Source organism: Pseudophryne corroboree, chromosome 9 (assembly GCF_028390025.1).
Source record: "Pseudophryne corroboree isolate aPseCor3 chromosome 9, aPseCor3.hap2, whole genome shotgun sequence".
Taxonomy (NCBI): domain Eukaryota; kingdom Metazoa; phylum Chordata; class Amphibia; order Anura; family Myobatrachidae; genus Pseudophryne; species Pseudophryne corroboree.
In genome coordinates, this window is record NC_086452.1 from 471617337 (window position 1) to 471634001 (window position 16665).

The 16665-nt window shown below is 52.3% G+C and overlaps 1 protein-coding gene across 2 annotated transcripts; it reads left to right on the forward strand.

Annotated features, from left to right (window-relative positions):
• Window positions 1-24: 24 nt before the first annotated feature.
• LOC134958643 (transmembrane reductase CYB561D2) lies at window positions 25-10179 on the forward strand. Of its 2 annotated transcripts, none has more exons than XM_063941371.1 (4): window positions 25-93; window positions 3100-3229; window positions 3463-3500; window positions 9101-10179. In XM_063941371.1, exons 2-4 carry the CDS (start codon window positions 3103-3105, stop codon window positions 9596-9598), a joined length of 663 nt encoding a protein of 220 aa, XP_063797441.1. In that variant the 5' UTR covers window positions 25-93; window positions 3100-3102; the 3' UTR covers window positions 9599-10179. The 2 variants fall into 2 exon arrangements, with proteins under 2 accessions (XP_063797441.1, XP_063797440.1); XM_063941370.1 differs by lacking the exon at window positions 25-93 and adding an exon at window positions 212-347.
• The last annotated feature ends 6486 nt before the right edge of the window (window positions 10180-16665 follow it).

Here is a 16665-nt window from a genome sequence, read left to right on the forward strand (position 1 = left end):
GAATAAGCTGGCGGAGGGCGGGCCTTCCTGGGGTGATTGACAGCTGATGCATCCAGAGAGTGTGGAAGTACTGATGAGGGAGGGCCTTCCAGGGTGAGTGACAGGGACTGCGTCCAGTGAGATAGCTCGAGTGCTGGAAAGGCGGTCCTCTTTGGGTGAGTGACAGGGTCTGCATCCAGTGACAGAGCGAGTCTGTGCTGTGGAGGGCGTGGCTGAACATTTCCTGTGGGGGGCTAATAACAAGTGACAGAGAGAGAAGCTGTGAGGAGGACCCGGCTGATGATGATGAGAGGAGCTCCATAGACAGGAAGTGTAGGCTGACTGACTCCCCAGAGACCCTGCATCAGGTCATCCACCATCACATGGGAAGGGGGGGCATTGTTACCCTGTACCTAGCCTGACACTGTACTGCACCATATTGTCTATCTGCTCTTCCTGTCTCTCTACAACTACAAGGCTCAGCATGCCCTGCCACAGGCTTGCTGGGACTTGTACTTCCACAATAGCTGGAGAGCCCCAGGTTGCCTAATCCTATGTAATGTCCAGTCATATTGCAGAGGTGTTATAGTAATATACAATACTGCACCGCCATACCATATACTGTGTGACTGTACCCTGTATAGTACTGCACCGGTATACCATATACTGTGTGACTGTACCCTGTATAGTACTGCACCGCCATACCATATACTGTGTGACTGTACCCTGTATAGTACTGCACCGCCATACCATATACTGTGTGACTGTGCCCTGTATAGTACTGCACCGCCATACCATATACTGTGTGACTGTGCCCTGTATAGTACTGCACCGCCATACCATATACTGTGTGACTGTACCCTGTATAGTACTGCACCGCCATACCATATACTGTGTGACTGTGCCCTGTATAGTACTGCACCGCCATACCATATACTGTGTGACTGTGCCCTGTATAGTACTGCACCGTCATACCATATACTGTGTGACTGTACCCTGTATAGTACTGCACCGCCATACCATATACTGTGGGACTGTGCCCTGTATAGTACTGCACCGCCATACCATATACTGTGGGACTGTGCCCTGTATAGTACTGCACCGCCATACCATATACTGTGTGACTGTGCCCTGTATAGTACTGCACCGCCATACCATATACTGTGTGACTGTGCCCTGTATAGTACTGCACCGCCATACCATATACTGTGTGACTGTGCCCTGTATAGTACTGCACCGTCATACCATATACTGTGTGACTGTACCCTGTATAGTACTGCACCGCCATACCATATACTGTGGGACTGTGCCCTGTATAGTACTGCACCGCCATACCATATACTGTGGGACTGTGCCCTGTATAGTACTGCACCGCCATACCATATACTGTGTGACTGTGCCCTGTATAGTACTGCACCGCCATACCATATACTGTGTGACTGTGCCCTGTATAGTACTGCACCGCCATACCATATACTGTGTGACTGTGCCCTGTATAGTACTGCACCGCCATACCATATACTGTGTGACTGTGCCCTGTATAGTACTGCACCGCCATACCATATACTGTGTGACTGTACCCTGTATAGTACTGCACCGTCATACCATATACTGTGTGATTGTACCCTGTATAGTACTGCACCGTCATACCATATACTCTGTGATTGTGCCCTGTATAGTACTGCACCGCCATACCATATACTGTGTGACTGTACCCTGTATAGTACTGCACCGCCATACCATATACTCTGTGATTGTACCCTGTATAGTACTGTACCGTCATACCATATACTGTGTGACTGTACTCTGTATAGTACTGTACCGTCATACCATATACTGCGTGACTGTACCCTGTATAGTACTGCACCACCATACCATATACTGCGTGACTGTACCCTGTATAGTACTGCACCGCCATACCATATACTGCGTGACTGTACCCTGTATAGTACTGTACCGCCATACCATATACTGCGTAACTGTGCCCTGTATAGTACTGGACCGCCATACCATATACTGTGTGATTGTACCCTGTATAGTACTGCACCGTCATACCGTATACTGTGTGACTGTGCCCTGTATAGTACTGCACCGTCATACCGTATACTGTGTGACTGTGCCCTGTATAGTACTGCACAGGCATACCGTATACTGTGTGACTGTACCCTGTATAGTACTGCACCGCCATACCGTATACTGTGTGACTGTACCCTGTATAGTACTGCACCGCCATACCGTATACTGTGTGACTGTACCCTGTATAGTACTGCACCGCCATACCGTATACTGTGTGACTGTACCCTGTATAGTACTGCACCGCCATACCGTATACTGTGTGACTGTACCCTGTATAGTACTGCACCGCCATACCGTATACTGTGTGACTGTGCCCTGTATAGTACTGCACCGTCATACCGTATACTGCGTGACTGTGCCCTGTGTAGTACTGCACCGTCATACCGTATACTGCGTGACTGTGCCCTGTATAGTACTGCACCGCCATACCGTATACTCTGTGACTGTGCCCTGTATAGTACTGCACCGTCATACCATATACTCTGTGATTGTGCCCCCGTATAGTACTGCACCGTCATACAATATACTCTGTGATTGTGCTCCCGTATAGTACTGCACCGTCATACCATATACTCTGTGATTGTGCCCCCATATAGTACTGCACCATCACGCCATGTACTCTGTGATTGTACCCTGTATAGTACTGCACCGTCATGCCATATACCCTCTGTGCTTCTGCCTACATGTGTAATGCCCAGTCATATTGCAGAGGTGTTATAGTAATATATTATACTGCACCGTCATACCATATACTCTGTGATTGTGCCCCGTATAGTACTGCACCGTCATACCATATACTCTGTGATTGTGCCCCCGTATAGTACTGCACCGTCATGCCGTATACTCTGTGATTATGCCCTATATAGTACTGCACCGTCATGCCGTATACTCTGTGATTATGCCCTATATAGTACTGCACCGTCATGCCATATACTCTGTGATTGTGCCCCGTATAGTACTGCACCGTCATACCATATACTCTGTGATTGTGCCCCCGTATAGTACTGCACCGTCATGCCGTATACTCTGTGCTTTTCCTTGCAGGACATGGCTCAGGGCTCGGATATGGACACCCGGCTGCACCGCACTCTGCGGCTGATATCCGGGGCCGCCGCTCACCTCACCGCCGTCATCTTCACCATCTCCATCTCCTGCGTCGCCCAGCCTGGAACAAGTGAGTGTCACAAATAGTTTGATAAAAGGCTGAATTTGTAGAAATGATTTATATGTAAATATAAAGCATCCCATGGATAAACCACATTGCTCTATGGCTGACCGAGCTTTCTAGGACTTGTAGTCCCCCAATAGCCTGCTCTGTATGGCGGTGGAATGATTGATGGCTTATGACATCTGTAATGCAGCATCGTTTATCTACATTCTGTCTAACCCTCTGTTCTGTGTACCCAGCCCTGTTCTCCTGGCACCCGTTCCTGATGACCCTGGCGGTGAGTACGCCCCAATAGGGTGATGTAGAAATAAGGGCCAGTGTTACACGCCGCTAGACCCATTGTTATACTCCGCTAGACCCATTGTTATACGCCGCTAGACCCATTGTTATACGCCGCTAGACCCATTGTTATACGCCGCTAGACCCATTGTTATACGCCGCTAGACCCATTGTTATACTCCGCTAGACCCATTGTTATACGCCGCTAGACCCAGTGTTATACGCAGCTAGAGCCAGTGTTATACGCAGCTAGAGCCAGTGTTACCCGCAGCTAGAGCCAGTGTTATACGCAGCTAGAGCCAGTGTTATACGCAGCTAGAGCCAGTGTTATACGCAGCTAGAGACAGTGTTATACGCAGCTAGAGCCAGTGTTATACGCAGCTAGACCCATTGTTATACGCAGCTAGAGCCAGTGTTATACGCAGCTAGAGCCAGTGTTATACGCAGCTAGAGCCAGTGTTACCCGCAGCTAGAGCCAGTGTTATACGCAGCTAGACCCAGTGTTATACGCAGCTAGAGCCAGTGTTATACGCAGCTAGAGACAGTGTTATACGCAGCTAGAGCCAGTGTTATACGCAGCTAGACCCGGTGTTATACGCAGCTAGACCCATTGTTATACGCAGCTAGAGCCAGTGTTATACGCAGCTAGACCCGGTGTTATACGCAGCTAGAGCCAGTGTTATACGCAGCTAGAGACAGTGTTATACGCAGCTAGAGACAGTGTTATACGCAGCTAGAGCCAGTGTTATACGCAGCTAGAGCCAGTGTTATACGCAGCTAGAGCCAGTGTTATACGCAGCTAGACCCGGTGTTATACGCAGCTAGAGACAGTGTTATACGCAGCTAGACCCAGTGTAATACGCAGCTAGAGACAGTGTTATACGCAGCTAGACCCATTGTTATACTCCGCTAGACCCATTGAAATACGCCGCTAGACCCATTGAAATACGCAGCTAGAGCCATTGTTATACGCAGCTAGACCCGGTGTTATACTCCGCTAGACCCATTGAAATACGCCGCTAGACCCAGTGTTATACGCAGCTAGAGCCATTGTTATACGCAGCTAGACCCGGTGTTATACGCAGCTAGACCCATTCTTATACGCAGCTAGACCCGGTGTTATACGCAGCTAGACCCGGTGTTATACGCAGCTAGACCCATTCTTATACGCAGCTAGACCCGGTGTTATACGCAGCTAGACCCATTCTTATACGCAGCTAGACCCAGTGTTATACGCAGCTAGAGCCAGTGTTATACGCAGCTAGAGCCAGTGTTACCCGCAGCTAGAGCCAGTGTTATACGCAGCTAGAGACAGTGTTATACGCAGCTAGAGACAGTGTTATACGCAGCTAGAGACAGTGTTATACGCAGCTAGACCCAGTGTAATACGCAGCTAGAGACAGTGTTATACGCAGCTAGACCCATTGTTATACTCCGCTAGACCCATTGAAATACGCCGCTAGACCCATTGAAATACGCAGCTAGAGCCATTGTTATACGCAGCTAGACCCGGTGTTATACTCCGCTAGACCCATTGAAATACGCCGCTAGACCCAGTGTTATACGCAGCTAGAGCCATTGTTATACGCAGCTAGACCCATTCTTATACGCAGCTAGACCCGGTGTTATACGCAGCTAGACCCGGTGTTATACGCAGCTAGACCCATTCTTATACGCAGCTAGACCCGGTGTTATACGCAGCTAGACCCGGTGTTATACGCAGCTAGACCCGGTGTTATACGCAGCTAGACCCGGTGTTATACGCAGCTAGACCCGGTGTTATACGCAGCTAGACCCGGTGTTATACGCAGCTAGAGCCAGTGTTATACGCAGCTAGAGCCAGTGTTATACGCAGCTAGAGCCAGTGTTATACGCAGCTAGACCCATTCTTATACGCAGCTAGACCCGGTGTTATACGCAGCTAGACCCGGTGTTATACGCAGCTAGACCCGGTGTTATACGCAGCTAGACCCGGTGTTATACGCAGCTAGACCCGGTGTTATACGCAGCTAGACCCGGTGTTATACGCGACTAGACCCATTGTTATACGCCGCTAGACCCAGTGTTATACGCCGCTAGGCCCAATGTTACCCGCAGCTAGACCCATTGTTACCCGCAGCTAGACCCAGTGTTATACTCCGCTAGACCCATTGTTAAACGCCGCTAGACCCAGTGCTATACTCCGCTAGACCCGGTGTTATACTCCGCTAGACCCATTGTTAAACGCCGCTAGACCCAGTGCTATACTCCGCTAGACCCATTGTTATACGCCGCTAGACCCATTGTTATACGCCGCTAGTCCCAGTGTTATACGCCGCTAGACCCATTGTTATACGCCGCTAGACCCATTGTTATACGCCGCTAGACCCAGTGTTACCCGCAGCTAGACCTGGTGCTATACGCCGCTAGAACCATTGTTATACGCAGCTAGACCCATTGTTATACGCAGCTAGACCCATTGTTATACGCCGCTAGACCCAGTGTTATACGCAGCTAGACCCAGTGCTATGCGCCGCTAGACCCAGTGTTATGCGCCGCTAGACCCAGTGTTATGCGCCGCTAGACCCAGTGTTACCCGCAGCTAGAGCCAGTGTTACCCGCAGCTACAGCCAGTGTTACCCGCAGCTAGAGCCAGTGTTACCCGCAGCTAGAGCCAGTGTTACCCGCAGCTAGAGCCAGTGTTACCCGCAGCTAGAGCCAGTGTTACCCGCAGCTAGAGCCAGTGTTACCCGCAGCTAGAGCCAGTGTTATACTCCGCTAGAGCCAGTGTTATACGCCGCTAGAGCCAGTGTTACCCGCCGCTAGAGCCAGTGTTACCCGCCGCTAGAGCCAGTGTTACCCGCAGCTAGAGCCAGTGTTACCCGCAGCTAGAGCCAGTGTTATACGCCGCTAGAGCCAGTGTTACCCGCCGCTAGAGCCAGTGTTACCCGCAGCTAGAGCCAGTGTTACCCGCAGCTAGAGCCAGTGTTACCCGCAGCTAGAGCCAGTGTTACCCGCAGCTAGAGCCAGTGTTGTGCGCTGCTAGACCCAGTGTAATACGCAGCTAGACCCGGTGTTATACGCAGCTAGACCCAGTGTAATACGCAGCTAGACCCAGTGTAATACGCAGCTAGACCCAGTGTAATACGCAGCTAGACCCAGTGTAATACGCAGCTAGAGCCAGTGTTGTGCGCTGCTAGACCCAGTGTTACCCGCAGCTAGACCCAGTGTTACACGCAGCTAGACCCAGTGCTATACGCCGCTAGACCCGGTGCTATACGCCGCTTGACCCGGTGTTATACGCAGCTAGAGCCAGTGTAATACGCAGGTGGAAGGGGAGCATATACAGTATATTTATGGCACTAAGAGATGTAATAGGGGTCCCATTACTAAAGCATGTGAAAAACCCAAGAACATTACACAGAGGAGTATACACGGTGGAGTCACATTATTATAACCACCTCCTGCATGTGACGTCGGCAGCGCGTAGCCCATGAAGTACGTCACGCGGCGTGCGCTGGCTTGGTGGGTATATAAGATGTGTGATAGGCCGTCTGCACACATATCACTCGTTGCTGTCACGGGTAAAAGGGGCGATTTATCCGAGTTGCATAAAGGGATGATTATCAGCTTTTGGGCCAAGGGTGGTGGTATTTCTGACACAGCGCAGTGTGTGACCTGTTCGCGTGCTGCTGCGGTGAAGGTGTATCGTGACTGGACAAATGGCACCATTGTGAATAACCGACGTGAAAACTGCGGAGCACCACGTGCCATTGATGTGAGAGGGGAACGTCGGCTACAAGGTGCGTGAGGGCCGACCGACAAGCTACAGCGGAGCAACTCAGCGTCACAATGTACCTGGGGACCACCAGACGTGTGTCTAACATGACCGTTCAGCCGTCTAGCTGCTGTCCGTGCCGCACACGGCGGTTACTCTGGCTATTAGCTGGTGCTCATAATAATGTGACTCCACCGTGTGTATACCAGATAGGCTAATAGTGGGAGGGGGCTGCCAGCCTAAGTCAGCAGGGCCTGCTGGGGATAAAACACCTGATGCAGGGCTAGCACGGATACCTAGCACCTGTAAGGCTATCAGGATGGGCAGATCCATTCCAGCTGGCCCGCGATTTACAGAAGATCCCCCTCCCTGGCACAGCTGGTATTTGTGTTCATGCTGTGAATGTCGCAGTTTCTGGTGCATTATATAGAAGTAACCACTCCTACCCCGCGGCTGGCAGACAGTGGCCCCCGCACAGCTTCTGGTGCATTATATAGAAGTAACCACTCCTACCCCGCGGCTGGCAGACAGTGGCCCCCGCACAGCTTCTGGTGCATTATATAGAAGTAACCACTCCTACCCCGCGGCTGGCAGACAGTGGCCCCCGCACAGCTTCTGGTGCATTATATAGAAGTAACCACTCCTACCCCGCGGCTGGCAGACAGTGGCCCCCGCACAGCTTCTGGTGCATTATATAGAAGTAACCACTCCTACCCCGCGGCTGGCAGACAGTGGCCCCCGCACAGCTTCTGGTGCATTATATAGAAGTAACCACTCCTACCCCGCGGCTGGCAGACAGTGGCCCCCGCACAGCTTCTGGTGCATTATATAGAAGTAACCACTCCTACCCCGCGGCTGGCAGACAGTGGCCCCCGCACAGCTTCTGGTGCATTATATAGAAGTAACCACTCCTACCCCGCGGCTGGCAGACAGTGGCCCCCGCACAGCTTCTGGTGCATTATATAGAAGTAACCACTCCTACCCCGCGGCTGGCAGACAGTGGCCCCCGCACAGCTTCTGGTGCATTATATAGAAGTAACCACTCCTACCCCGCGGCTGGCAGACAGTGGCCCCCGCACAGCTTCTGGTGCATTATATAGAAGTAACCACTCCTACCCCGCAGCTGGCAGACAGTGGCCCCCGCACAGCTTCTGGTGCATTATATAGAAGTAACCACTCCTACCCCGCAGCTGGCAGACAGTGGCCCCCGCACAGCTTCTGGTGCATTATATAGAAGTAACCACTCCTACCCCGCGGCTGGCAGACAGTGGCCCCCGCACAGCTTCTGGTGCATTATATAGAAGTAACCACTCCTACCCCGCAGCTGGCAGACAGTGGCCCCCGCACAGCTTCTGGTGCATTATATAGAAGTAACCACTCCTACCCCGCAGCTGGCAGACAGTGGCCCCCGCACAGCTTCTGGTGCATTATATAGAAGTAACCACTCCTACCCCGCAGCTGGCAGACAGTGGCCCCCGCACAGCTTCTGGTGCATTATATAGAAGTAACCACTCCTACCCCGCAGCTGGCAGACAGTGGCCCCCGCACAGCTTCTGGTGCATTATATAGAAGTAACCACTCCTACCCCGCGGCTGGCAGACAGTGGCCCCCGCACAGCTTCTGGTGCATTATATAGAAGTAACCACTCCTACCCCGCGGCTGGCAGACAGTGGCCCCCACTCATCTGCTAGTTGTGGGGAAGAATTAAATGTAACGTCACGTAGTGTGCCCTCACCAGTATTGTGTGTCCAGAGTGTGAGCAGTGTCAGTGTTACCATACAGTGACGGAACATACGGCTGACGCACGCAGATCATGTGTATTCTTCCTGTTCTCTCCCCAGTTTTCCTTCTTCATGACGGAAGCCATCTTGGTTTTCTCGCCTGACTCCTCCCTACTCCGCTCCTTTTCTCGGACAGCCCGGGTGCGAGCGCACTGGCTTCTCCAGCTGTTGTCGGCGCTGTGTGCTGGGCTGGGCCTGTGCGCTATATACTACAACAAGGCGTTGCACGGAAAGCCTCACTTTGTCACATGGCACGGGCTGCTGGGATTGCTGACCGTGATGTGGGCACTGATTCAGAACCTGGGAGGAATAACGCTGCTCTACCCCAAGCTGGTGCAGCGCTGGACCCTGGCCACCCGGAAGCTGTATCACGCCACGTCGGGCCTGCTGGCCTACCTGCTAGGGTGCATCAGCCTTTTACTGGGCATGTGTTCCCTCTGGTTCACCGCCTCCGTCACTGGAGTATCCTGGTACCTGTGCGCCCTGTGTCCGGTTCTCACCGGCCTGGTTATAATGAGCCAGGTCAGCAACGCCTATCTCTACCGCAAGAGGAACTGATACGAGGGCGGACACGCAGAGCGGTATTTTATGTCCGCACCCCTACACACCTGTCATGTGGATGGAACTCGCGGGGTGGGGACGCAGAGCTCCCCCGTATATCATGTGTTCCTAAGTACCACGGATGTATTTAGGCGTCTGAGAAAGTGTCTCACAAGCCGCCTCTACGCGGGCACCAAGCCCCGCTATCGCTCAGTGTTCATTACTGCCATACGTAAGCCAAGATTAAAGGGGTGTTTTTTGGTTTCTAAATTAATTTAAAAACCCATAAAAAGTTAGGCTAAAAATCTAAGTTTGTTTTAAATGCTAAGGACAGAAGACGGGATGCTGGTGGGTTCTCCGTCCTCTTGCTGTGGGTGACCTGGGATTCCTGTTCTGGACGTTGGAGTATTTGGCACCCAGCTGTGCTCCCGCTATATTCTCCCATAAGAAACACGCTCTGCTATGACCGCTATGTTTGCATCGTCTTATTTTAATATCTGATTATTGTGTATATGAGCTGTCGTCTGTGTCGCCATTTTCCATTTCTTCAATAAACACAATTTTGAGAAGAAAAAAAAAAGAATAAAATATTTATAAAAGTTTTGGTTTAGTGCTGACTCGAGAGATGATCTTTGAGGATAAATATGGACAGCTAAAATGATTCATGTCATCGCTTTTATGTAATACTGTCTGTTCCAATTAACCACACCTCTATACCCCAGTGTACTAGTTCCCAGTGTCCCCTGGTGGATGACAGAGGAACTGTCTTTACTGTGTTTGGCTCATTCTAACATCTGTAAGGGCTGCTGGGATACGGACATGGCTGTTCTTGGTTGTGGTTTGCGTATACTTGGAAGTGAGATGACGGGCTGCGCTGATCGCCTGCACAAGCCATACTCCATGTATGTACTAAGCGGTGGTCACGTGTAATAGCTGTAGAAGGGGCAGTAAGACTCAGCCTTAGGCTACATATGTACACACATGTAATGCACACGGGTTAGCACTCAGAGCTACGGCAGCGAGCGGAACATGAACGGATATCCTCCAGCAACAGACCAGACAGACAGACACTTACCTTCGCTGCAGAGGTTAATGCGCCCGAGCTTGTAGATTAGTAATGGGCAACCTCCAAGAGCCACAGGTCCTGCCTTCAAGAGGGCCACACAAGGGTGGTCATTCCGAGTTGCTCGCTAGCAGTTTTAGCAGCCATGCAAACGCTATGCCGCCTCCCACTGGGAGTGTATTTTATCTTAGCAGAAGTGCCAACAAAAGGATCGCAGAGCGGCGCCAAAAGTTTTTTTGTGCAGCTTCAGAGTAGCTCCAGACCTACTCAGCGCTTGCCATCACTTCAGACTGTTCAGTTCCGGATTTCACGTCACAAACACGCCCTGCGTTCGCCCAGCCATGCCTACGTTTTTCCTGGCACGCCTGCGTTTTTCCGAAAACTCCCTGAAAACGGTCAGTTGACACCCAGAAACGCCTCTTTCCTGTCAATCAGTCTGCGGCCAGCAGTGCGACTGAAAAGCTTCGCTAGACCTAGTTCGTTGTAATAGTACGTCGCGCGTGCGCATTGCACCGCATACGCATGCGCTGAAGTGCCATTTTTTTGCCTCATTGCTGCAGAGCGAACGAATGCAGCTAGCGAACAACTCGGACTGACCACCAATACCCCTAATCTAGGTAAGGGTACAACAACACATTTACATGGCAGACAGGGACAACACGCCACCCAGTCTCCTCCCATGATCAGAGAGAGATAAAGGTGGAGGTATTTCCAGCTTTGGCCCATGGTGACGGCTAATGTCCTTATGTTATAGAAGGTGGGCAATGCCCCATATCCAGGGCGTATACACAGCAATAAGCCTGTGCATCGCTATGCAGGATCACCGGGGATGTGGGCTCAGCGCTGGGTGACACTTTACCAGTCAGGTACACGGGCCGCTAAGGGCCACGGTCTGCGTAGAACAAGTGGACTTGTATGCTTATATACAACCAATTATGAAGAGATTTATCAAAGCTTGGGGAGAGATAAAGTCCAACCAATCACGTTACAGGTGGTGTTTGGACAATGACAGGAGCTGATTGGTACTTTATCTCTCTCCAACCTTTGATAGATCTCCCCCCACACCCCTAGCTCCAGATTACTCACACTGTGTACGGGTTCGGTATGATTTACCGGCAGCCAAAATATCGACACTGTCATAATGCCGACATTCATTATGCTGACATGTTCAATATGCCAACATAGAATACCGCCAGTAGAAATGGCGACATGTCAAAATACCGACATGAGCTTTTTCGTGTCAATGTGGACATGGGCACCATCTAAGTGTACCACGTCCCATCGAGTGGTTCGCCATGCTGCGCCCGGCACACTATTATATCCCTCCTCCAGGTAAAGTATGAGCAAGTCGGTTTATGGGCAAAAATTCCTTAAAACCGCATGTCGGCATTTCAAATGTCACTATTCTGATTATGTCGATATTTTGAACATGTCGGCATAACGAATGTTGGTATTTTGACTGTCTGTCAATGATTGTTGGGATTATGACCGTCTGTAAATCAGCTGCTCCCCCTGTGCACACGTCCCACGTATACACCAACACTAAGTGATTTAGGAATCATTGTTTGCATTCCTAATGCGGCGCCTCCCACTGTGCTGACATGCTGTACATATAAAGGGATATGATGCCCATGGTACCCCTGGCACTGTCAGCTGCACGGCACACTCCTGTAATCCCCTGCTATAAATATTCTCCTCTGTCTCCTGGTACAACACCACCATCTGCCGCTGACTGCGCGTCACTCAGCACCGGTGTCCAGGGAATCCTCTCTGCCTTCCCGACCATCTGTACTTACCCTGATCACTGCCCTGCACCTCATCTCCCTGCAGCTCTATCTCATTCCCTTCTCTGCCCCATCCAGGACATCTGTACTTACCCTGATCACTGCCCTGCGCCTCATCTCCCTGCAGCTCTGTCTCATTCCCTTCTCTGCCCCATCCAGGACATCTGTACTTACCCTGATCACTGCCCTGCACCTCATCTCCCTGCAGCTCTGTCTCATTCCCTTCTCTGCCCCATCCAGGACAATTGTACTTACCCTGATCACTGCCCTGCGCCTCATCTCCCTGCAGCTCTGTCTCATTCCCTTCTCTGCCCCCATCCAGGACATCTGTACTTACCCTGATCACTGCCCTGCACCTCATCTCCCTGCAGCTCTGTCTCTTCTCTGCCCCCATCCAGGACATCTGTACTTACCTTGATCACTGCCCTGCACCTCATCTCCCTGCAGCTCTGTCTCATTCCCTTCTCTGCCCCATCCAGGACATCTGTACTTACCCTGATCACTGCCCTGCACCTCATCTCCCTGCAGCTGTCTCATTCCCTTCTCTGCCCCATCCAGGACATCTGTACTTACCCTGATCACTGCCCTGCACCTCATCTCCCTGCAGCTCTATCTCATTCCCTTCTCTGCCCCATCCAGGACATCTGTACTTACCCTGATCACTGCCCTGCACCTCATCTCCCTGCAGCTCTGTCTCATTCCCTTCTCTGCCCCATCCAGGACATCTGTACTTACCCTGATCACTGCCCTGCGCCTCATCTCCCTGCAGCTCTGTCTCATTCCCTTCTCTGCCCCCATCCAGGACATCTGTACTTACCCTGATCACTGCCCTGCACCTCATCTCCCTGCAGCTCTGTCTCTTCTCTGCCCCCATCCAGGACATCTGTACTTACCCTGATCACTGCCCTGCGCCTCATCTCCCTGCAGCTCTGTCTCTTCTCTGCCCCCATCCAGGACATCTGTACCTACCCTGATCACTGCCCTGCACCTCATCTCCCTGCAGCTCTGTCTCATTCCCTTCTCTGCCCCATCCAGGACATCTGTACTTACCCTGATCACTGCCCTGCACCTCATCTCCCCGCAGCTCTGTCTCTTCTCTGCCCCATCCAGGACATCTGTACTTACCCTGATCACTGCCCTGCACCTCATCTCCCTGCAGCTCTGTCTCTTCTCTGCCCCCATCCAGGACATCTGTACTTACCCTGATCACTGCCCTGCACCTCATCTCCCTGCAGCTCTGTCTCTTCTCTGCCCCCATCCAGGACATCTGTACTTACCCTGATCACTGCCCTGCACCTCATCTCCCTGCAGCTCTGTGTCTTCTCTGCCCCCATCCAGGACATCTGTACTTACCCTGATCACTGCCCTGCACCTCATCTCCCTGCAGCTCTGTCTCATTCCCTTCTCTGCCCCATCCAGGACATCTGTACTTACCCTGATCACTGCCCTACGCCTCATCTCCCTGCAGCTCTGTCTCATTCCCTTCTCTGCCCCCATCCAGGACATCTGTACTTACCCTGCTCACTGCCCTGCGCCTCATCTACCTGCAGCTCTGTCTCTTCTCTGCCCCATCCAGGACATCTGTACTTACCCTGATCACTGCCCTGCGCCTCATCTCCCTGCAGCTCTGTCTCATTCTCTTCTCTGCCCCCATCCAGGACATCTGTACTTACCCTGATCACTGCCCTGCACCTCATCTCCCTGCAGCTCTGTCTCATTCCCTTCTCTGCCCCATCCAGGACATCTGTACTTACCCTGATCACTGCCCTGCACCTCATCTCCCTGCAGCTCTGTCTCATTCCCTTCTCTGCCCCCATCCAGGACATCTGTACTTACCCTGATCACTGCCCTGCACCTCATCTCCCTGCAGCTCTGTCTCTTCTCTGCCCCATCTAGGACATCTGTACTTACCCTGATCACTGCCCTGCACCTCATCTCCCTGCAGCTCTGTCTCTTCTCTGCCCCATCCAGGACATCTGTACTTACCCTGATCACTGCCCTGCACCTCATCTCCCTGCAGCTGTCTCATTCCCTTCTCTGCCCCATCCAGGACATCTGTACTTACCCTGATCACTGCCCTGCACCTCATCTCCCTGCAGCTCTGTCTCATTCCCTTCTCTGCCCCCATCCAGGACATCTGTACTTACCCTGATCACTGCCCTGCACCTCATCTCCCTGCAGCTCTGTCTCTTCTCTGCCCCATCCAGGACATCTGTACTTACCCTGATCACTGCCCTGCACCTCATCTCCCTGCAGCTCTGTCTCATTCCCTTCTCTGCCCCATCTAGGACATCTGTACTTACCCTGATCACTGCCCTGCACCTCATCTCCCTGCAGCTCTGTCTCTTCTCTGCCCCATCCAGGACATCTGTACTTACCCTGATCACTGCCCTGCACCTCATCTCCCCGCAGCTCTGTCTCTTCTCTGCCCCCATCCAGGACATCTGTACTTACCCTGATCACTGCCCTGCACCTCATCTCCCTGCAGCTCTGTCTCTTCTCTGCCCCATCCAGGACATCTGTACTTACCCTGATCACTGCCCTGCACCTCATCTCCCTGCAGCTCTGTCTCATTCCCTTCTCTGCCCCCATCCAGGACATATGTACTTACCCTGATCACTGCCCTGCACCTCATCTCCCTGCAGCTCTGTCTCATTCCCTTCTCTGCCCCCACCCAGGACATCTGTACTTACCCTGATCACTGCCCTGCACCTCATCTCCCTGCAGCTCTGTCTCTTCTCTGCCCCCATCCAGGACATCTGTACCTACCCTGATCACTGCCCTGCACCTCATCTCCCTGCAGCTCTGTCTCATTCCCTTCTCTGCCCCATCCAGGACATCTGTACTTACCCTGATCACTGCCCTACGCCTCATCTCCCTGCAGCTCTGTCTCATTCCCTTCTCTGCCCCCATCCAGGACATCTGTACTTACCCTGATCACTGCCCTGCGCCTCATCTCCCTGCAGCTCTGTCTCATTCCCTTCTCTGCCCCCATCCAGGACATCTGTACTTACCCTGATCACTGCCCTGCACCTCATCTCCCTGCAGCTCTGTCTCATTCCCTTCTCTGCCCCCATCCAGGACATCTGTACTTACCCTGATCACTGCAGCTCTGTCTCATTCCCTTCTCTGCCCCATCCAGGACATCTGTACTTACCCTGATCACTGCCCTGCACCTCATCTCCCTGCAGCTCCGTCTCATTCCCTTCTCTGCCCCCATCCAGGACATCTGTACTTACCCTGATCACTGCCCTGCACCTCATCTCCCTGCAGCTCTGTCTCATTCCCTTCTCTGCCCCCATCCAGGACATCTGTACTTACCCTGATCACTGCCCTGCGCCTCATCTCCCTGCAGCTCTGTCTCATTCCCTTCTCTGCCCCATCCAGGACATCTGTACTTACCCTGATCACTGCCCTGCGCCTCATCTCCCTGCAGCTCTGTCTCATCCCCTTCTCTGACCCCATCCAGGACATCTGTACTTACCCTGATCACTGCCCTGCACCTCATCTCCCTGCAGCTCTGTCTCATTCCCTTCTCTGACCCCATCCAGGACATCTGTACTTACCCTGATCACTGCCCTGCACCTCATCTCCCTGCAGCTCTGTCTCATTCCCTTCTCTGCCCCCATCCAGGACATCTGTACTTACCCTGATCACTGCCCTGCACCTCATCTTCCTGCAGCTCTGTCTCATTCCCTTCTCTGCCCCATCCAGGACATCTGTACTTACCCTGATCACTGCCCTGCACCTCATCTCCCTGCAGCTCTGTCTCATTCCCTTCTCTGCCCCATCCAGGACATCTGTACTTACCCTGATCACTGCCCTGCGCCTCATCTCCCTGCAGCTCTGTCTCATTCCCTTATCTGCCCCCATCCAGGACATCTGTACTTACCCTGATCACTGCCCTGCATCTCATCTCCCTGCAGCTCTGTCTCATTCCCTTATCTGCCCCCATCCAGGACATCTGTACTTACCCTGATCACTGCCCTGCATCTCATCTCCCTGCAGCTCTGTCTCATTCCCTTCTCTGCCCCATCCAGGACATCTGTACTTACCCTGATCACTGCCCTGCACCTCATCTCCCTGCAGCTCTGTCTCATTCCCTTCTCTGCCCCCATCCAGGACATCTGTACTTACCCTGATCACTGCCCTGCACCTCATCTCCCTGCAGCTCTGTCTCATTCCCTTCTCTGCCCCATCCAGGACATCTGTACTTACCCTGATCACTGCCCTGCGCC

Coding starts and splice junctions, on each gene's coding strand:
- LOC134958643 (XM_063941371.1), top strand. CDS start 3,103: ATGGCTCAGGGCTCGGATATGGACACCCGGCTGCACCGCACTCTGCGG. Junction 3,230..3,462: donor CGTCGCCCAGCCTGGAACAA/GTGAGTGTCACA, acceptor CTGTGTACCCAG/CCCTGTTCTCCTGGCACCCG. Junction 3,501..9,100: donor CGTTCCTGATGACCCTGGCG/GTGAGTACGCCC, acceptor TTCTCTCCCCAG/TTTTCCTTCTTCATGACGGA.